We start from the raw sequence: 22,799 nt of genomic DNA, 5'->3' as shown, positions 1-22,799 counted from the left end.
CACTGCCCAACCCACCGCTCACTGCAGACAGCTGACGTCAAAGGGTTTACTTCTTGATTTCCTTCATAGAATGGCTAAATAGTAAAGTGCAAGTGAAAAAAAAACGAGACAAAACAAAAACATTATCTCATCAAGATTATAATGACATGGGATAAAACTAAAACTTGGCTCTGCTGTTCATAGGTGAACCCTGGCTTAGGCAAGGAAAAGTGCTGATCTGAGTTTGCATGATATGGGTTGGATTTCTTTTTAATTGGAATGGGTGGGGGAGATGATTTCACAAAGGGTAACTCACAAACACAGCTTAGTAGATTTTTTTTCAAAGTTATATGTTCTCAGTCAACAACTGGGAAATCTACAAATATCTTACTACACTTAGGCATCCAACAATGGCTACCTAAGTACTGAGAGCACTTAGTACTCGCCCGCAGCCTAACAACCAATGCCTGCAAAGAACACATTATTTGAGAGACTGTTGGTTTTGAAAGAGGCACAAGAGGTTGCCCCAAATTCTCCCTTTGAAAAAGGGAGAAACTGGGTACAGAGTAATAAGGGAGTAGAGCCAGGCAGAAGTCAGAGCAGCAGACAATAGGTAGAGGATCAGGGTGCTTCAGGGCAGAGGCCATTGCAAAACAGCACTATCTGGAAACTGAGCCCTGGGCCAAACCCCAAGTAAAAAGGGATACTAGTCCACTGAGCCCAGACCCTCAAAAAGGCCTGAGTGGTCCAGGTCAGGGACACACTTTGCTACCAACTAGACTAAAAACAATTTGTCCCTGAAGGAAAGTTTCTCAAATTCCTAATTTCAGTCCACAGGACTGATTAAGATTAAATATGCTCACAAATCACAGGTCACCAAATACACAAGAAAGCAAACCATAATGATACTCACAAACTACATATTTAGATTCTCAAGAATTGCAGATATTGGAATCATCAGGTACAGAATACAGAATAGCTATGTGTGTAATATTTAAAGAAATAAAAGGTACAGTCACAAAGATTACCAACAAAAGAATGTTAAGAATTAACAGATAAGTCTGAAGACAAACTGTGGAACTTTTACAAATAAAATATAAAATTGTTAAAAATCAAAAACTCCAGCGAGGAGGGGCAAGACAGGGGTAAGGGATTAAGAGGTACAAAGTACTATGTATAAAATAAATAAACTAAAAAGATATATAGGTCAACAGGGAATATATCCAATATTTTATAATAATTATAAATGGAATATAACCTTTAAAAACTGTGAATTACTATGTTGTATACCTGAAACTTATACAATATTGTACATCAGCTATACCTCAATAATAGATAAATTTTTTTAAAAAACTCCAAAAAACAAGTTAAACATTAAATCAGACACAGCTAAAGAGAGAATTACTGAACTGGAGGTATACATAAATATTTTTACTGATGTGATTACTGCAACTAAGATCAAGTTTAAGAACTGAAGAGTGTTGATCAAAGAGATCATGAGTTGTCTTAGTTCATGTACACATAATGAAAATTATAGTACTAGTGATTTAAAAAAATAAGGGGGAATTCATCTTTCTTCACAGGAAAAATCTTTTGACAAATAATTCTGAGACAGTCATTTAAAGACCCTTGCTTATGGGATAAAATGCAGGCACTTGTGTATACACTGAGCCCAGCCCAGGAAGGATACTCCAAAGACCTCAAACGGCGGTTGCTTCTGGAGAGGAAAATTGCAGTGCCACAAGGCAGGGAAGAAGGGAAGGTGGCTTATGTTCCCTGTGCATCCTTTTGCAGCTTTTGGATTATTTACTAGTCGTGTATTATCTATTCACGAAAAGGAATTTTCAAGTATGGGGAACACATAAAAAGACACAAGCTGCATGGCCATTCAACAGGAAGATATACCTAAGGAAAATTTTAAGAACAAAAGCCTAAAAGTATTGGGCAATATAATGGCCTGGGCATCTCTCCTCAGAAAACACCCTGAACATAATAGGTATAGCACTAGAGAAAATGGTTATTTCCACATATTTATGTGAGGTGAGAATCTTGGGAAACTTGGGACATTGTAACAAACACAAAAAGTGCATTTGAGTTTGATAGGGCAGCTGATTTTATTTCAAACTAACTTTCAGAAATCAATAGGCAATATCATATTTTGGAGGTCCCATTTAGCATGGGTCCCAATCCACTCCTCTGCTGCAGTGCTACTTTTCAGAAAAAGTTGGAGAAGCACGGACAAAGTGATTTTGACAGAGTAGACAGAATGTATATTTTGATTTGACTTAAGAGATACCATAGACCAAAGCTGCTTCTTATCTGTGGCTTCTTACCCCAAAAAACAGGAAAGAAGAAACTGTATGATAAATAGAACATTCTTCCATTGGTTGAATTCAGTAGCCTATTATCAAAAAGAAAGAAAACTAATGGTTAGATTAATAATATTGGTTTTACCAATTTGTATACTCTAGTACAAATTCCACTTTCACAAACAGAAAATACAGTTTCAAAAATCCTGGGTAATACTAGCTGTGTGACATTGGGCAAGTTACTTTTCCTCCTTGAACGTCAGGCTCATTTCACAAAATGGGGATTATTTTTTAAAAAACTTCCTCAGAAGGTCAAAGTGAGGATTTAATGAAATTGTTTAGAACCTTGCAGAAGGCAAGAACAAAATGATAGCCATTACTGCTGTGGCTATCATTAAATCTTTACTAATTTGTAGTCATAAAATCAGGGTTGTGTTTACTTTTTAATAAATAATCTTAGAATAAAGTTTATCATGAAGTTAATAATGTTGGCAAGACTAAGAAAACTTTAAGTTCATAAACTGTTTTCAAGAATTTGCATAAGAGAAAAACAGAAAGGAATTCCCTGGCAGTCCAGTGGTTAGGACTCCGTGCTTTCACTGCCAGGGCCTAGGTTTAGTCCCTGGTTGGGGAATTAAGGGCAGCATACCCCCCACCAAAAAAAAAAAAAAAAAAAAAGAATGTGCAGATGCTTAGGAAATATCATGAACAAATAAACTATTGTTTGCTGTTTACAAAGCAATCAAGTAATTGGAGTGGAGGAGCTGGTAGACAGAAAAGTTTAAGACTCAGCTTTTGCTCTTAGTCCCTAGGTGAGAAAATAAAATTGACCCTTTTGAAAAGACAGGTAACAATAAAAAGGAATATTTTCTTCATGACTTGTCCCTTGCCTACATCCAAAATTGATTTTTACAATGACTCGACTATATGTAAGTACATGCTGATTAACATGATTAAATACAAGTTCTATTCACTTTCTATTAAGCAATACTTTGTTAGCCAAGTTTTAATGACTTTATAGATTTAAAACTATTTAAATCTTTAAGTTTATAATTCAGATTTTTAAAGCAATTAAAATGGAATTCTCTTCTCTGATTAGTACAACCTCATTACACTTTGCTGTCCCTGTTTCATTAGTAATACTTTGCCCACCTCTTATGGAAAAGATACACATTAAACGTTGATCACTGCCAAATCTGGTTGATGGGTATATGGGATTTGTTATACTATTCTCTTTCCTTCTGAATAGGTTTGAAAGTTTTCATAACAAAACTTTTTTTTAACACTTGTGAAGTAAAATAATATAATGAATATATAAATCTGTCTTACTGGCAAGCCCCAAGATGATCAAAGGGTCAGAAAACATCCAGGACAGTTTATGCCAAGACAGTGAAAGATCAAAAACAAAAAAAACCTATGGAAAGCATTCTCTGTCTGAAAAATTAAATAAAATTGGGAATAAGAGAAAACCATATGCTCCAAACTTCAAACCAAAGGTAGGAAAACACTTATGTACTCAAAGAATTGGGAGTATTTATGAAAACAGTAAATAAAAACTATATATTCTTGATACCACATAAACCATTGAGAGCTATATAGTAATTTTCATAAAAATACTTGGGTTCATTGTCAACCTAAATTTTGATAGATTTTAGTTTTATTTTGTTTCTTTAATAATGATGAGGCTGTGCTGGTGGCATTTTAAACAGTCATGCAGTGTGACATTTATTTGAAAGCACAGAAAATAATTAAAGATGAGTAACAATAAAGCATTTCCTCCTTTAGACTTACCGTCGCTGTGGAAATATGTTGGAATATGACTCTTTTTCATTTTCATTAATGTGTTTTTTTAATCAGAGAAAAAAGTCCTACTATTTATCCCTATTCATCAACTGCAACACACTGAGTATACTTTGAACTTATTGCAGTGATTCAAATAACTGAAGAAAGTTCACCCACTTATTTTCCAGGGACCTAATTTATTAACGAGAGGAGCTGGCATTACTGACTTTGTTAATCACAGATAGAATCAAGGTGCTATTACCAGATCGGCTGACTGTGTAAGTCCAAGGTCCAGGAGTGAAGCCCAGTACAGTGTGAGTCACACATGAGTCTTAACACAACATCTGACCCCGCTCCAGTCAACCAGGAAAAATGACTCATCAAAGTACTCCTTCCATTAACAAGAGAAGTTAACCTTTCACTTGAGTTCATCAATCAACTTTCAATACAATCAAACCAAACTTGGCAAATAAAATGCAACTTTACATTGCAGACTAATGCACCTAATTATATAAGTTCACTACTTTATTCTGTTTGGTTCACAGTCTAAAATGGATTCAGCCGTGGTAAAAAGTGACCAGTTGGAAGAAATTCATGATGATTCAATGAACACAGAGCAGAACAACATTAGTAGTGAAATGTCTTACTATTTTTCTTACATAGTTTTTTAAACTACTGATTACAGTAAGTGTCTTATCTCTTTTGGCATCTCATCATATAACAATTTTATATTAGAGCCAAATTTTTAACTTATGACTTTTACTTTTTGTCATCTTATAGAAGGCCTTCCTCTTATAGTCTCTTACAGGAAAGAAAATATTTTTTCAGATTATAATTTTTCTTATAAATTTTTAAATAAATCTACGTATTTAGCTCTGGTCCATCTGGAATTTCGGTAAATAGTTATCATTGCTGGGGCTCTAAGGTAACTATAGGAACCTCTATTTGAAATCTTAAGAGATTAATCAAATGGAAGAGGCCAGACAGAGTAAATACTGAGATATTCCAGCATCGAAAGCCAGAATAGGAGCATATCCTCCTAAAACACCAGGATAGAATAAGTTAAAGTAAATGTTAGGCCTCTTATACTTTCTATAAGTGGTAGGTTATGGTTTTTCATATGTGACGGAAAGAAACAAACACTTTTCATATATTGATACAAGTTTAAAAATTGAGATTACAGCAGAGGGTGTGTTTCCAGAGCCAGAGAGCCTCCTGGATCTATCACCTAACTGTCCTTGGAAAGTTATTTAAACACTGTGCCCTAGATTCCTTGTCTATAAAATGGGGATAATAATTGTACCTTCTCCTCAGGCTACTGTGGGAATGCAATGAGACAGTTCATGTACAATGCTTCAAACAATGTCTGATAGAATAATTCCTCAATAATCATTAGCTATTTTTATTATTACATGAGAAAGTATAATAATTCTGCATGATAATCATTACAAGCAAGTGACAACTTCTGAAAGCACCATGCTATAAGTTTGTAAGTCAATGATTTGAATGTGGAAATACACATTCCTACTGAAATGCTATTATAAATTATTAACGTAATACATCTAGTCTATTTTTTTTTTTTTTTTTTGGTGGGATCTTCCTGGGGCAGGGATCGAACCCGTGTCCCCTGCATTGGCAGGCGGATTCTTAACCACTGTGCCACCAGGGAAGCCCCACATCTAGTCTATTTTTTTTTTTTTTTTTTTTTTTTGGGCACACGGGCTTAGTTGCTCCGCGGCATGTGGGATCTTCCTGGAGCTGGGATCGAACCCATGACCTCTGCATTGGCAGGCGGATTCTTAACCACTGCGCCACCTAGGAAGCCCCATCTAGTCTATTTTTAAAAGGTAAAATTCATCTTCTGGTCACTACATTTATAACATTGTTCCTATAGGGAAATGTGCTTTTAGTTTCAATCAGGTTTTCCAAGAGTTCCTAGAAATGTTTAGATTTCTATTTCTAGAAATAAATATATATCTGAAAAGCTATAAAACACCAGAATCTCAGAACAGATAAACTCCAGAGACTCAAAAGAAAAACTCACTTTTATGATAATGAAAAGAGACAAGCTGATATGACTACTTCATTGAGGGCTCATAATTTCACCTTGTTTATGTAATGCTGCTGACACTAAATTGGTTTAATTGACAGTAGCTGAAAAATAAATACTGTTTGTAGATATTCTGCCCTGTTCATTATTACTAGAGACATGCAGGTGCTTGCTTTAACTTTCAATATTCTGAATTCACAGTGGGGCCCAGGTTCACACACTGAGACCCATTTATCAAAACTGGTGTTTCTTGGTAGTTTTCAATATAAACACATGGAAATGGATGTTTACCCCTGGGGGCAACACTGCTAAGCCAGTCCACTCCTCCCTTGTTCTGAGAAAGGAATTGTACAAGGGAGAAAGTAGAGTTCTGAGAAAGAAGAACAAGCCCTGACATTCACCCCAGGAATCCCCAGGAGTCCACAGCCTTCGAAAGTCGTTCAGACCCCTAAAAGGCAACAAATGGGACTGACACTCAACCAGCGTGCACCACACAACCACGCTGGCTGGTAAATACAGAAATACTGTCATGCGGTGGGTCAATGTTTGCTGCCGGGGGGTGGGGGGTGAGGAGCTGGGAACTGCAGCCCCGGCACAGCAACAACAGGGTTAATGAGGGTTAATACCTGGGGTGGGGGGTGGCGTCTGTGGGAGAAGCCAGAGGCCACACTGGACCAGGATTTTGCCCAGCACACCTCATTTCTTAAACTTAAAGTGGTGTGTCTGGCAACTTTCAGAGCCAGCACACTTCAAGGTGGCCACTGTAGATGTTATGGAATGCACATTCACCCTTTCTACAAGATACCCACCCCCCAGCTGGGCCTCCCATCCTTCTACTAATTTACCATTTTATTTGTCTCTGACAGGTGTACAGCAGATATGGTGAACAGGGCAAATACCAAAAGAACAAGACCTTCTCAAAATTCAAATGCAGATCCTGGAATATTTAGAGGCAAATGCCATAATGTGTGGGATTTACTTTAAAATATTCCACGGAGGGGAAAAGTGAGAGCAGATGAGGATAGATGGAATAAGAATGGTGAAATGCCAAAAAGTGTTGAGGCTGTGTGATGTACATGAAAGTTCATTAAATTATTCTCTCTACTTTGTGTGCATGTTTCCAAATGTCCATAATAAAGGTAAAAAATAAGTAAATCCATTTTTTAAACGATCAAAATCCTCTTCAAAGTTAATTAGCTTTCCCAGGGTCCCCACAACAGCAAAGAGGAAAGTGAGACTCAAACTCAGATTTTTGTTGTTGTTATTTTGCAAAAAGCTTCAAGACCAGAGGGGTTTTTTTTTTGTTTTTTTTGTTTGTTTTTTTGACTACTTCCTGCTACTTCCCACAGGTTTAAAAATAAATGCCAAAGATGGAAAATGATGTTGATGGCAGAAATTAATAAGCCTCTACAATCTTCAGCCTGAACTCACTCCTGATGGTATAATCCACAATGAAGGAATAGACTTATTTAGACTTGTTAAGGACATTACATTGTGAGAGAGATCAAAGCTAGTTTATTGATATACTGAGGTTAGGCTATGTGGCGTGAATAATGTGAGAAAGTACAGAAATAAATGGAGTGATAGTGTGAAGTATATAAGAATTGTCTTGACAAAAACTAAGTTACCTTGAGTCACTAATGGAAAGCAGGTGCCTAAAATTACATTAAAATATGTATGGATTAAAAAAAATGAAAAAGAAAATCAAAGCTTTACTTTACTATTTCTGAAAAATTCTCATTTTATAGTTTTGCTGTGGTTGTTTGATTTTATACCTAAAATATAATTACACTCCCCCCCGAAATAAATAAATAAATAAATGCCAAAGAAAGGAAAGTGCCAAAGGTATTATTGGGGATACCAAACATCTTGCTTTCAGAAATCCTAGTTACTTTTATACACTTTCTATTTCAGTAAGTCACACAGGTTAAATATTAAAGTTTTAAAGACTGCTAAGTAAAAATGAATGACTGTCATCAGCTCACCTGTCGAAGGTCTCCAGTAGAGACACTAATGATAAGAGTTGGGATAATCATGAAGCAGGCATTGTAGAAAAGCACTCCATATTTCCCTAACTCCTGCAAAAACCAAGAAAACTCCACTCAGTTTCACAAATATGAAGCATCAGGTTTCCTGGAGCCATTTACTTTATTTTATTTTCCTCTGGAGCTATTTAAACAACCATGTACTTACGCACAGTTAGAATAAGCATTCTGAACAGCTCTGTTTTGGAATACGTTCAGCAAATTTCTGACATAAAACGCTTCAAGTATACTATGATTTCCAAAAAAAAAATTTTGTTTTACCCCAAAAATGACAGATAAAATGGCTGGAGATGGAGGGACTCTGAGGTTCCACCCATCTCTAACATTCTAATTGTTTTTTTTTTACGCATGCTATTCAAAATGGGAAATCTGGAACAAAGTAAATAGCATTAAAAATGTTAATATAAACAGAACTCCTTAAAAAACATCTGCTCTTTCCATTAAGGAACAGCAGGGTTAAAACACCAGGTATTTTGTTTTCCAATCTTGCATAAATTTAATTTTCGTTAAAAAGATTACATCCACCACTTTCCATACAGGATAACATACTGTGATTCTCAAAGGCAACAAACCCAGTTTTGTAAAATTGCCACCATTAAAAAACAAATGGTAGTGCAGAAAAATACAGTGCAGATAAAAAAACAGCTCATGGAATAAGCCTGTCCATCAGAGTGAACACCCTCACTCCACACAAAGAACTTGGAACAAAGAAACATATGCCTGGCCCATCCTCCAGACCTTCCTGCACAGCTGGGGTGGGGGTGAGGGCTGGGAGTTCCGACCCGGGGGCAGCCACATGGAAGTAAAGCTCATCTGCCCACTAGCCCCTCATGACAGGACCTTGTAAATTATTCATTCCAATCATCTCATTCCACAGATGAGGAAACTCAGGTTTGGAGAAGTGCAGTTTCCAGGTCACAATAACCAGTCAGCAGCAAAACTTGCATCTGTAACCCACATCTCCAGATTCTCAAATTAAAGCTGCTTTCAGAATACTGCTGATTTCACCTTGGTCGTGGATGATGATGGTAAAAAACTTTTCCTAATTTTAATTTGCCTTTCAAAATAACCCCCTTTCTATATAGTATTTTGACTTTGCATCTAAAATAGTGCGCATTTTTCTCTTCCTACCTAATTTTCAACCCAAAACTTTGCAAGACAAGGAATAACTGGAACCTATACAGACAAGATAATAAAAAGAAATCAGTAATCTGTAGATCATAACATAAATTAAATTACATGCCAGCTTTACAAGTTCATTTTTTCATGCAATTTCAGGGGCCAGATGACAAAGCCTAAAAGCCAAAGGAGTGAAGATCTGGTACCTTTGGGTCCATTTTCTGTTTGGTATAAACGCCATTCGCCGCTGTGAAGATGTCATTCAGGAATACAAAAATATAGCCTTCCAAGTTAAAAGCAAGGTCAGAACTGGGAGGGAGAACACAAAGGAGTATGATCATTCAGAAACTCACAACTTGGCCTCAGAGACTGTTTTATCTTTCCCTAATCAAATCCATTTGTGATGCCAGTATACCTTTTCTCTGGCATATTTCCTCCCTGTGTGGTGATGAATGGTTAATTCTTCTGCCCTGCCCCCAGACAAAAACAAAACCAGGCCATCAGGAGGCTTCAACTTAATCACAACGGCTTAAAACCAGAGGGACATTAACCATCTTCCTTTGACTGCTTTTGCTTCTTTTGCTAACTGATAAATCGGCATGAGCCCTGCTTTTCTAAGGGGAGTGATTTGTTCAACCCACCTGTGGCTTTTCTTATTGTACTAAACAGGGCCATCCCCAGAGTACAGCCCTCTGAGGACAGCTGAGCAGTGACAGGGCAAAGGGGTCGAATGAGGAACTGACACCTCCATCTGGTCCCCAAACAGTCACTTTATCCACCAGCAACCCCACTATCCTGTCCATCAAAAAGGCAAGGCGGGGATCCATTCTTTCTCTGCAACTCCTCTAAGGCCCCTTTCTTCCCATTCTTTGAGGCATCTTCTCTTCAATTTCCATTTTATATAAATAACACCAGTATAAACATATTGGGCCGGGGGGGGGGGGGGAGAATACAGCAAAGGCAGGAGAGAGTGAACAATAGCTAAGCCCAGATGTGATTCATCCACCTGCACTTGACCTTACAAAAAGTATCATGCCCATGTCATAATTCGTAAGTATATATTGTCAAGGAGGTTTCCTCTACCCTCTTTGGGTCAGTGTCTAGAGGCGTGGGAACTTAACTGACAATAGACAGTAATGGGAAAAAAATACAAATTGTATTAAATATTTTACATGCACAGGAGTTCACAGAAAAGAAATGAAACAAAGAAGTGGTTAGACTCCGGGGCTTAGACACCATGTTCACAAAAAAGAGGGTTTGGGCCCCAAGGAACAAACAAATTGTGGGAAAGGGTCTAGGAAATATATAGGGGAAACTAATGGAAGATAAGGGTTATTTTAATAAGGTTTGTTTATGCAGACTCATCTTGATGCTGACACTCTATCTCTGGTGATAAGAATTGCTTTCCTATTCCCAGTACAGGATCAAAGGACACCTTCACGAAGGGAAATTTATGGTCTACTTTTAGGCAGAAAGGGGGAGGGCGGCTAACTCTCCCCACATCTGTGGATTCTCAATTGCCTTCAACTCAAAATAATGTTTACGCCAAAGTGGCATATTTTGGAGTGGCATATCCTCATTCCCTGCAGTATCAAAATAAGATTATTTCCAACCCAAAAGAAGGAAATACGCAAAAATTGCCTCAAAATCTGAATGCAAATCTTGCCTACCCACATTCAGCTCAGTGTTAAGAAGGGTCTGCCATTCCCTAAGGTGGCAAAGAGCCGAATAAGCAAAAAAGCAAGGATTCCAGAGGAATGGAAAGGAAGTGTCTCTCAGTTCCTCAGAGAGCCGAAGGGGGATTCCTGGAGTTTTCAGGTCTCCTGCTTGAGGGGGCTGCGGATTCCCAAGATCATTTGTTCAGGCCAGTAGTGAAAGCACAGAAGTTTGAGGAGAATTTACATGTATTATAAATGGGAGCAGATTCATGGTTAACCCTTGTGATTGTCATTTAGGGCTGTCCACAGGCATTCCATTTCAACTTTTGCTAGCCATGTGACGTGCGCTGACAAATACAATGTAAGAAGTAAGACATGTCACTTCTGGGGAAAAGCTTGGAGAGCCAGCGTACGATTCCCCACCTGCCTTCTTCCCTTCTGGATAAGCAAGGAAACCCCCTTAGAGGCAGAAATGGCATCATCCTGGGTCCCTGAGTAGCTACAATGAGCAGAGCACTCCCACAGCATTAACTGATGTTAGTATGCATGGGGTGTGAGCAGAATATATTTGGAATATTAAACAACAAAGATGTGGGGGCTGTTTGTTATAGCAGCCTAAACTGGCTCATCTGTCACTTGCATTTGATGAGTTAATCTGAGTGAGAACAGAGAAGGGTGGGGTTACAGCTGGCCTGCAGCTAAGAACTGTACTTATTACCCACAGGGATGTTATCCATTCTGTGGGTGCTGAGGAAGGGGAAAGCCTAGAATTACTATTCCAAGCTGGCTCTTGGATAAAAGTTAGATGTTTTGGGAAATACTATTTACCCTTTCAGCTCATTAGAGTATCACATACATTAAATTTGAGCTGAATTCCTATAACTGCTTCTGGAAATGTGCTCTCATACACACAGTATCTGAAGGGCCATTCCTCACCAAAGACTTACATCCTTATAAACCAATTTTTGTAAAATTGGCTTCAACTTTGTAAAATTAGAGCTTCAACTGGCTCTAAGTCAGTGGTTTTCAAATTGAGCTCCAAGAAACCTAGAAGAGAGAGGATGCCCAGGGGAGACTTCAAAGCCCTGTGGGAGGAAGGCACTTTAAACAGAGTACCTCCCTTTTTTAGCTACTTTTACGCATATGATTTTGTTTGAACAAAAGTCTTCATGACCAAAACAGGCTCTAAATGTGACTGCTTAATGTCTGTATCAGCACCATACCAGGCATGAAACACAGCACTGAAACCAAACAGGCCAGCTTTCAAGGGGGCTGAGCTCAGCCACAGCTAGAACTAGAGAAGAGGAAGTTACAAATAAAAATGCAAATATAAACCCTGGTCTAGGCAAGGGATTAAACACATTTACAACAATAACAAACATCATTATTGCTAATATCTGTCACCTTCCGGCATGCTATGTTTTTAATCAATTTCTCTTGCTTATTATCTGTTTCCACCAACTAGAATGGAAGCTCCATGAAGGCAAGGATTGTTCTTGGTCTTGTTAACTGCTGGATTTCTCAGCACATGGAATGATGTCTGGCATACAGGAAATGCTTCAACATGTTCTTGTTGAACTTGGCCACGAACTAGTGTAAATCCTGGTTTATTATTATCTCATTTAATTCTCACGGTGACCCTATTAGGTGGATGCTATTCTGATCTGTACTTCACAGTCGAAATAACTGGGGCACAGGGAGGTTAAGCAACTTGGCCTTGGTTATATAACTAGCAAGTGAGGAGCCTCGAATAAGGTTCCAGACATCCTGGCTCTATAGCCCACACCCTTATTTAATTTGCAATAAATGATCCAGAATGAAACTAGTTTAATTGAAATTCCTCCAACCTCTTTTTTCTTCCCTTCATTCACGTAGGTTTTTCTCTTCTATTACAGTTGTCCCTCTGTATCCACGGGGGATTGGTTCCAGGACCCCACACCCCCTCCACCCTCCAAATCTGTGGATGCTCAAGTCCCTTATATAAAATGATGTGCAGTGTCTGCATATAACCTACATACATCTTCCCATATACTTTAAATCATCTCTCGATTACTTATAATACCTAATACAATGTAAATGCTATGTAAATAGTTGCACAGCAAATCCAAGTTTTGCTTTTGGGAATCTTCCGAAACTTTAAAAAAATATTTTCGATCCACAGTTGGTTGGATCCACAGATGCAGCAGTCTCGGATACAGAGGGCCAATTGTATCATTTATACCTTATAAATGAGGAAACTGAGGCACAGAGATGCTAAGAAATAGCTGACAGAGAGCAGCTAATTTTCGAACCCAACGAAGGTAACTGTACACATGCTTTAACCACTATGCTCTAAAAGGAGTCTGAGTGCCTGCTTTCAGATTCAAACTTGGAGTCCTTATTCTTGGTCAGGTATATTAATAAATAAGATAGTAGTCATGCACTTGTATTGGCTCAAGTCCCAAACATACAAGTACATTTAATGAGAGTATTCCACCCTTGGAAATATTGACTGCTAAGGCATCACAGGATGATAAAGCAAGTCAGCATACGAGGGCTTTACAAATCTGTTATTCTTCTTAGTCAAATGCCTAAGAACATTTCAAAATTCTTTGTAAAATCTTTATATTGAAGACAAACATTCAGTAATAAAAGTATACAGTTCACTTCTTTTTTATGAAGAAAAACTGTATTAATATCTTGTAATGCTCTCTCTATAAATTTCTCAGAAATGTTCAGGCCAACTTGGAACCCAGTTTGACTTTCACAGGAACACATGGGGATTCCACTAACATCAACAGATTTGTCTCTTGGCTGCTCAATTCAACTGCAACCAGATGGAAATAGGTCATGGCCAGGCCTATTGTCAAAGACACAAAGGAGTTATTGAGCAGAAATGGTCCAAAGTCTTACCCAGCTGCTATTAAAGCACCAAGAATGATGGCAAAGACACTGACAATGATGTTCAAGGAATACTGTTTCCTGTAATAAATAAATAGTGGATGGATAGATAGGTAGGTAGGTAGATGGACAGACAGACAGACAGACAGATAGATAGATAAGGAAAGGAGGAGGAAAGGAAAAAAATATATAGATTATATTTTTTAAATAAACTGAAAATAGACATTGTTAACAGTTTTATAGCTAAAATCTCATGGACAATACTTTATGTAAAAAGAGCACTAAAAGAACCTTAAATGGATTAGTAAATCAGACCAAATTTACTTTATTTCTTAAATAGTTGTCAATCTAATTACAAATAATTTCTCTGTTCTCACTAGAAAGACGCTGGGACAAAATGCAGAAGAGCTCCTGCTGGTAGGTCTAGTTGGTATGTACTTTTATCAAGCATCCAAAGATTAAGATAAAATTCAATAGTAAACTTATAAACATTGGTCCAGCATCCAAATTTCATTGTTAAATAATCTCCACAGCAAAATTAAGAATCTCCTGTTTAGATGTATGCCTGAGTATTTTTATGAGAAATTTTCAAACCAACGTTATAAAATTTAATTTATTCTGATGTTACATCATAATTACTGCATCAGAATGAACTTCCCTGATTTTCTGCACTCCTATTCTATACTATATATGAGGACATCTTTTCCTCTGCATTCCAAAATCAGTGTATATTCCATCTGACTCAGGAAACAGGTTTACATCTGTTTGGGTTTTTGTTTTTGTTTTATAATTTGCTACCACAGATACATATTATTTGTCTAATGTAAAATTATAATTTTTTTTAAAAACCACTCATTACATTCTTAGGGAATCATGGAAATAGGAGACTGCTTTTAAGTGAATAAACTATTTGCCCTTAAGTTGTTACCAGCACTTCAAATCAACTATTTGAAAAAAATGACTAGATGTTGAGAGTATGCTAGGTAAAAATAATGTGGGGCCATGGGGAGAGGACACCAGAGGAATAGAGGAAAACAAAAATCACCCGAGTATGATGGTTTCCAGGAGTAAAGTAAGTGGAATGGTAAATTTCCTGAGCACGGTGAACATCGGCAAGCTGTCAGGAAAAGATTCAAGTATAATAACATCAGACACCAAGTATTTTTTTAACGTTTTACATTTTTAATTAAGCCCATTAATTTTCCAAATTAAATATAAGGAATTAACCTTAATTATCACATATGCTAACAAGTCATATTAAATAATAAAAAGAAATGGAGATTTAATAACTTCATGCCACTTTTACTTATTAGCAATTCAAAACATCACACTATCCAACTACTACAAAGATTGTGCTGAAACTATAAAGATTGTGCTAAAAGATTATATGCAACGTGAACCAATACACCCTTTGACAAATCAATTTGGAACTATGTATGGACAGTCATTAAATATTCCTAACCTCGGATCTAATTACTTCTTGCTGGGAATCTTACCCTAAGATAATAACTCAAAGGAAAGAAAAAAATCATGTTTGTTGCAGTAGTGATTTTGGGAAAAACATCAGAAACAACCTGAATATCAGACAAGGCAATGATGAGAAAAACTATGATAAATCCACTTGAGGGAAAATTATACATTAATTCTATAATATAAAATTTTACCACTCTTGGAAAATGAATATTAAATAAATCAAGGAGGTGACAAAACTATGTAGAGTCTACAACTGTAGAAAGATACATTCTGTATATGGAAAAAGATTGAAAGTCAATATTTAAAATAGTATGTTATAATGTTCATTGCAGCACTATTTACAATAGCCAGGACATGGAAGCAATCTAAATGCCCATCAACGAATGAATGGATAAAGAAGATGTGGCATATATATACAATGGAATATTACTCAGCTATAAAAAGGAATGAGATGGAGCTCTATGTAATGAGGTGGATAGACCTTGGGTCTGTCATACAGAGTGAAGTAAGCCAGAAAGGGAAAAACAAATATTGTATGCTAACTCATATATACGGAACCTAAAAAAAAAAAAAAAAAAAAAAAAAAGGTACTGATGAACTCAGTGACAAGACAAGAATATGGAGGATACGGGGTTGGAGGGGTGGGGGGCGAAGGGGAAGCTGGGACGAAGTGATAGAGTAGCATAGACATATATACACTATCAACTGTAAAATAGATAGCCAGTGGGACGTTGCTGTATAACAAAGGGAGATCAACTCGATGATGGGTGATGCCTCAGAGGGCCAGGATGGGGAGGGTGGTGGTAAGTCACGGGAGGGAAGGGATATGGGAATATGTGTATAAATACAGCTGATTAATTGGTGTACCTCATAAGCTGGTACAAGAGTGTGAAGCAATTATATTCCAGTAAAGAGCTTAAAAAAAATGCTTTGAGCAACCAGCATGTATCAAGAATGGTGCAGAACGTTAGGGATATATTCTATTTGGGAGTAAAGAGAAAGATAGGACCTTTGTGACTTTGTCCTTCCTAGAATCGTGTCTGACCAATAATCATAGCAATGGCAATGATAACAACAATGACCTTATTATAATAAAGAACATTAACTTACCAAAAAAAAAATAAATCAAATAAAAATAAAATAGTATGTTAGAGGATAAAATTATGGGTAATTTCTCCCCAAAACTTTATGTAATGAGGCCACATTCACTGCCTTTTAAAAATTCTTATGAACCTTTCACCCACTCTCAAAACCCAGGGATTCCAGGACACAGCTCAATGCACAGCCACAGACTGCCAGGGCTGGAAAAACCCACCTCCGTCTGCTTCCAATGTGACTCTGAGAAGATGGTGACCTAAGAAAGGAAAGTCAGAACCACAGAGGAGGGGAGGCAGCTCCTCCTGATCAGACCTGAGGAGGGGTTTCACACTATAAACAGAGAGTAGTGCAAAAAGAATTTTCAGGACCTTCATATACACACTTATGGATGTCTTATGAGACTGGTTTGAACTGCCTTTTTCAAAGCAAGACAAAAAAAGTCTTATTATTTTCAATTAAATTCAAAAAGCATTTTTCGATGATGTCCTTTAAAAGCAGATAAGGGGAATTCCCTGGTAGTCCAGTGGTTAGGACTCTGTGCTCTCAGTACTGAAGGCCCAGGTTCAATCCCTGATCAGGGAAACTAAGATCCCATAAGCCACGCAGTGCAGCCAAAAGGAAAAAAAAAATTAAAACAATAAAAGCAGATAAGGATACTTAATGGTGAAAAGCTGAATGTTCTTCCCCTAAAACCAGGAATAAGACCAGGATGTTCGCTCTCACTGCTACATTTATTTCATATTGTACTTGAGGTTCTAGATGGGGCAATTAGGCCAAAAAAAAAAAAAAAAAAAAGCACATAGTTTGGAAAAAAGGAAAAGAAATAAAGTTGTTTCTATTTTCGGAAAATATATATATAGAAAATCCTAACAAATCCACCAAAAATTATTAGAACAAATGAAGTAAGTGTGCAGGAAACAAAATGAATACAGAAAAATCAATTGTACTTGTTTACACTAGCAATGCTCAGTCCAAAAAGGAAACTAAAAATTCCATTTATAAAAGCAACAAAAAGAACAAAATTCTTAGGAATAACTTAACAAAAGGAGTGTAAGATTGTAATACACTACAAACTACAAAATATTGTTAAAAGATGAAAGAAGATTAAATGGAAAGACACTCCACGTTATGGGTCAAAGGCTTAATGTTGTTAAAATGGAAATACTTCCCAAATAAATCTATAGATTCAACACAATCCCTATCAAAATTTCAGCTGCCTTTTTTCCCCCAGAAAATGACAAACTAATTCTATAATCAATGTGGAAATGCAAGAAATCCAGAAAGTCAAAACAATCTTGGAAAAAAAGAACAAATTTGGTGAATCCAATTTCAAAACTTACTACAAAGCTACGATTATCAGTATTATCTAGTACTAGTTTAAGGATAAACATTTAATCAAAGCAATAAGAGTGAGAATCAAGAAATAAATCTTTAATTATGGCCAATTAATTTTCAACAAGGGTGCCAAGACAATACAACGGGGAAAGAACAGTCTTTTCAATAAATAATGCTAAAACAACTCAACACTCACAAAAGAATGATTTTGGACCCCTACCTCACACTATATACAAAAAATTATCTCAAAATATATCAAAGACCTAAGTGTAGGGGCTAAAACTATAAAACTCTTAGATGAAAGAATAGGATTATATCTTCATGACCCTGGGTCAGGCAAAGTTTTCTTACACACAATACCAAAAGCACACGTAACAATAACAAAAAATAGACATATCAGACTTCACCAAAATCTCTAACTTTTATAAACAGATAAACAACATGTGATAGATACATACAATAGAATATTATACACCCTTATTAAGGAATGAAATTCTGATACATGCTACAACATAGATGAAACTTAAAAACATTATGCTAACCGAAATAAACTGTACATAAAAGGGCAAATATTATATGATTCCATTTGCATGAAATATCTAGAATAGACAAAGTCACAGAGATGGTAAGTAAAATGAGTTTACCAGAGCTGGGGCTATGGGGGGATAGGGCATTTTTGTTTTATGGGTACAGAATTTCTGTGTGAGATGATGAAAATTTTCTGGAAATAGATAGTGGTGATGGTTGCTCAAGACTGTGAATATACTTAATACCACTAAACTTTCCACTTAAAAATGGTTAAAACGGTGAGTTTATGTTAGGTATATTTTAGCTTAATTATTAACTAAATTTTTAAAAACTTAAAACTTTTGTGCCTCAAAATATACAATGAAGAGAGTAAAATGACAATCCACAGAATTAGAGAAAATTTTGCAATCATATATATATATATATATATATATATATATATAATAAGCGACCTGTATCTAGAATATGTAAAGACTTAAAACTCAATAATAAAAAGATAAATAACCCTATTAAAAAACAGGCAAAGGACTTGAATAGATATTCCTCCAAAGAAGCTATATAAATGGCCAATAAGCACATGAAAAGATGGTCAATATCATTATTCATCAGGGAAATGCAAATCAAAACCACAGTGAGATACCACTTCACAACCACTACAATAGCTATAATCAAAAAGATAGACAATAACAAATTTGGCAAGAATGCAGAGAAATTGTAACCCTCATACATTGCTGGTGGAAAAGTAAAATGGAGCAGCCACGTTGGAAAATAGCTTGGCAATTCCTCACAATGTTAAACACAGAATGGCCATATGACCCAGCAAGCCTACTCCTAGGTATAGACCCAATCAATAGCAATTCTGTTCTTCCACTTCATCAGGTCAAAAACCATGAAGTCATCTTGGTCTTTCTTTTTCTCATATCCTACATGTTATTCATCAGGATACTGTGTTAGCCCTTCCTTCCAAATATATCAAACACCCACACTATGGCCTCAACCTCACACTAAAAATAACCAGGGGATCCTTGGAGAAATGGCAGGAAAAGTCCAAGATAAACCTGGGACATCATGTGCCAGGAAACAAGGAAGTAATCAAAGACTACTGGGATCCTAGAACATAGGAGCCAACTCGGAAGAGGCTCCCACTGACCTGAGATGATACAATTTGAGCATCCAAGGAAATGTTTATACAGTGAATTAAAACACTAAGTAAATGACACAAATAGATCAATGGAACAGAACAGAGAGCCCAGAAATAAACCCACACAAATATAGTCAACTGATCTTTGACAAAGGAGCAAACACAATTCCATGGAGAAAGACTAGCCTTTTCAACAAATGGTACTCAAAACAACTGGACATCTACATGTAAAAAAACAAAACTGAATCTAGACACAGGCCTTATACCTTTCACAAAAATTAACTTCAAAATGGATCATACACCTAAATGTAAAATATAAACTTCTGGAAGATAATGTAGAAGAAAATCTAGATGACCTCGGGTTTGGCAATGAGTTTTTAGATACAACACCAAAAGCACAATCCATGAAAGAAAAAAATGATAGTGGAACTTCATTAGAATTTAAACTTCTGCTCTGAAAGACAGTGTTAAGAGAATGAAAAGACAAGCCATAGACTGAGAGAAAATATTTGCAAAATGCATATCTCAAAAGGGACTTCTTTCAAATAAGTGAAAATTCATGAGTTGATGGTAAAAAACAGAACAAACAAAAAAATAGCAACTCACTCAAAGGTAACAGGATACTAATTTATTACTCTAAACATTTGTAAATAAAGTTTTTATCCTGCCTTTCCTGTATGAAATGGTGAATGAATTTATTGAAGAAGTTTAGACAATAAACTCAGAAGGGGTGATACAGTTAGAAAATCATCGTTTTTCAATTTGTAATGAAATAATGGATCTAGACAGTGATCATCAATGGATGCTAAAACCATTAGGTGAAAAATTGATGGGGAACATTCTAATGAAAGGACCATACTGATCCCTTGAAATCATTAAAATTGGAATTGATCAATTAAATATCACTAAAAGTGGGATAAAACATTATGTGCCCCATGAGGTGACACACTAGAAAGAACACAACATCACCAATAAACTGAGCTTGCCTGAAAAATTGAATCTGAATCTGATCAAGCCTCTAGAACCAACTACTAGTTTATGGAAAATAGGGGAGACAGAGAAAAGTACTACATGACACCACGTATAAGCAAGTTTCCTTCCTTCCTCCTCAGTCTCACTTGCTGAAAGCCCCCATGGCACCCAAGAAGCCTGCATCTTACCTCTTCTGCTATGCATGTAGAGAAGTGTTGAAGAGCACTTGTAGTCAAGATGTTTCTAAGATCACTAAAAAAAGTCCTCATCTTCAAGGCAGAAACACCCAGTGCAGCTGTGCAGCTATGAGGGTAACTGAAAGGCACCCCCACACTGCAGGTGGGCTCAGAGACAGGCCAAGAGGATATGTGGCAACACAGCAATAGCACCTACCACAGGAAGCTTTAATACAAAATCTGAGATAATTAAGGAAAATTGATTGTCTTAATCCCAGAAGGAGACAACAAAACAACTAAAATGTGTAACTAAAAACAGTATTGCACATTCTGTTTTTCACAACAACCACGATCTGTCCTTTCTAAACAAGAGTGAAAGGCAACATACCTAATTCCACATTTCTCAGTTATATATGTACTTTCTCCTTCTGGTCTACCTCCTACCTGCCTCTTTTCTACTCTCCCTATACAAACAGGTTTTCTTCCATTTCTGTCACCCTTTGCACACATTTGATTTTCTCATTATTCATATCTTTTTCATAAGGTTTGTGACCCTAATATGTGTTCATTAGGCTACATATTTCACACCACGTTTTCCAATTTATAGGATGGCTTGATCTTTGTAGACAACCATTTTCATTTTTACAGTGACTTTTAACACAGTAGTCAAAAGACTGTAAAATAAACGCGAATGCAAATTTCAGAAGTATAATATCACATACGTGAAAATAATCATTTATTTTTCCTTGTACCAAGCCTGACCTACACCAAATCTGACAGAATATTCCTGCTTTTATAAAACTGTGATGAAACCAAAAGTTACACAGAACCATATTCACATAAATGATTCTTCCTGAATAAATCATACCTTCTCTATCTCGTTTCTACAGATCTCACATTCTACGTTCAGACTTGTACATAAGGAAAAATATATCAGCTTTTTAACATTTCTGAAGCATTATCAAATTAACTTCAAAACTCTACCTTATTTTCTTAAATTATGAAATATTATTGTCTTCTATACATAGCCCAAGCAATATCTTGAAAAATCAAAGTTGGTCTTTGTGACTCTAAAAGCAAATTAGTGAAGAACCTCTGATCAACCATTAACCTACACTCTACCTTAATTTACTTGTGCTCGATAATCCACTTATGTGGTTTCCAACGTAGAGGAGAGGCAGAGGAAACAGCTTCAATAAAAAAAGAAAGAATATTTGGTTAGGACTCCAATAACACTTTCTTTCATATATAAAAATGGCGACATTCCCTCCCCATCAGTAAGCAAATCATTCTGAGTTCCTTTCCTTGCAATGACTGAATGTTCCAGAACCTAGAACACATCATGAGTTTCTCTATGTGATCAAAAAATAGTTAGGTAGGCAGTGATATCCATAACTGTGGTGGTGGGGAAGCTGGGTAGAAATGGAAATCTTGACCTTGTGCACATTAGTAGACTATTTCCCGAAAAGAAACCTCTGAACAAGCACCTCTCTTGGGTGGAGACCCCTAGCCAGGTTGGTGAGTTGAAGATGGGTGTTTATAGCTTATAAACTATATAAATATAGTTTATGAATGAGGTTCAGAAGGCCATTTAAAAAGTGTGCAAACTTATGTTATCTATGCATATATGCACTTTTCTGGACAAAGGCAAATGTTTATATCTCACTGATGTGTCACACAGTTGTTGACACTTTCAAAAAATTGTATATACTGGCCACATTACGTTGGAGTTAATTTGTTTTAAAGACCTAGAATAATTAAACATCTATCAAGGTCAAACAATTGTCGACTTAAAAAAATTGCACAATGTGAGAGTTGTGAGTTATTTGGGGCAAAATGAGGATTGCAAGCCCAGGAGACAGCATCCCAGGTAGCTCTGAGAAACTGTTCCAAACAGGCAGGGGAGACGATTAGTATATATGTACTCTTGGTAAAGGAGGAGTACATGCAATCAAATACATTTTTGTAGGGGGCTTCATCTAGGCACAAGGAGCAGATGTCACCATGTAGGGATTTAGTGCTTTTCTAGATATGAGGAGATGCAAGGGTTGTGCTCATAAAAATCAGCTCCTGAAAACATCTAACTATCTGAAGACCTGTTCCGCCCATTTTCCAAAGCACAGAGTGCCTGGTTCCTGGTCTCCACCCTGAATTCCCTCCAGGGGATGTGGAAGGTCAGCAGCTGCAGCAGCACATGAGATTTAATCCTTGTAGCAGAGGTAGATGACAAGTGCCCATGGCAACTGCCAATTTA

At 36.7% G+C, this 22,799-nt stretch overlaps 1 protein-coding gene across 3 annotated transcripts in view; it reads right to left on the bottom strand.

The window, feature by feature from the left end:
- Positions 1-22,799, bottom strand: part of SLC35D2 (solute carrier family 35 member D2) — a 47,429-nt gene that overhangs the window by 7,346 nt on the left and 17,284 nt on the right. Inside the window, exons 4-9 of one of the 3 annotated variants that reach the window (XM_057724817.1) lie at positions 21,668-21,735; positions 14,868-14,939; positions 13,835-13,903; positions 9,491-9,593; positions 8,106-8,198; positions 2,313-2,380 (exon numbers count right to left, since the gene is read on the bottom strand). In XM_057724817.1, coding sequence (XP_057580800.1) covers positions 2,313-2,380; positions 8,106-8,198; positions 9,491-9,593; positions 13,835-13,903; positions 14,868-14,939; positions 21,668-21,735 — 473 coding nt within the window. The remainder of the gene's footprint in view (positions 1-2,312; positions 2,381-8,105; positions 8,199-9,490; positions 9,594-13,834; positions 13,904-14,867; positions 14,940-21,667; positions 21,736-22,799) is intronic. The other 2 variants (XM_057724818.1, XM_057724819.1) reach the window with 2 other exon arrangements.

The sequence above is a fragment of the Hippopotamus amphibius genome, chromosome 2 (assembly GCF_030028045.1).
Source record: "Hippopotamus amphibius kiboko isolate mHipAmp2 chromosome 2, mHipAmp2.hap2, whole genome shotgun sequence".
Lineage (NCBI taxonomy): Eukaryota > Metazoa > Chordata > Mammalia > Artiodactyla > Hippopotamidae > Hippopotamus > Hippopotamus amphibius.
The sequence above is the reverse complement of the archived record's forward strand: the minus strand, read 5'-3'. Positions and strand labels throughout refer to the sequence as shown.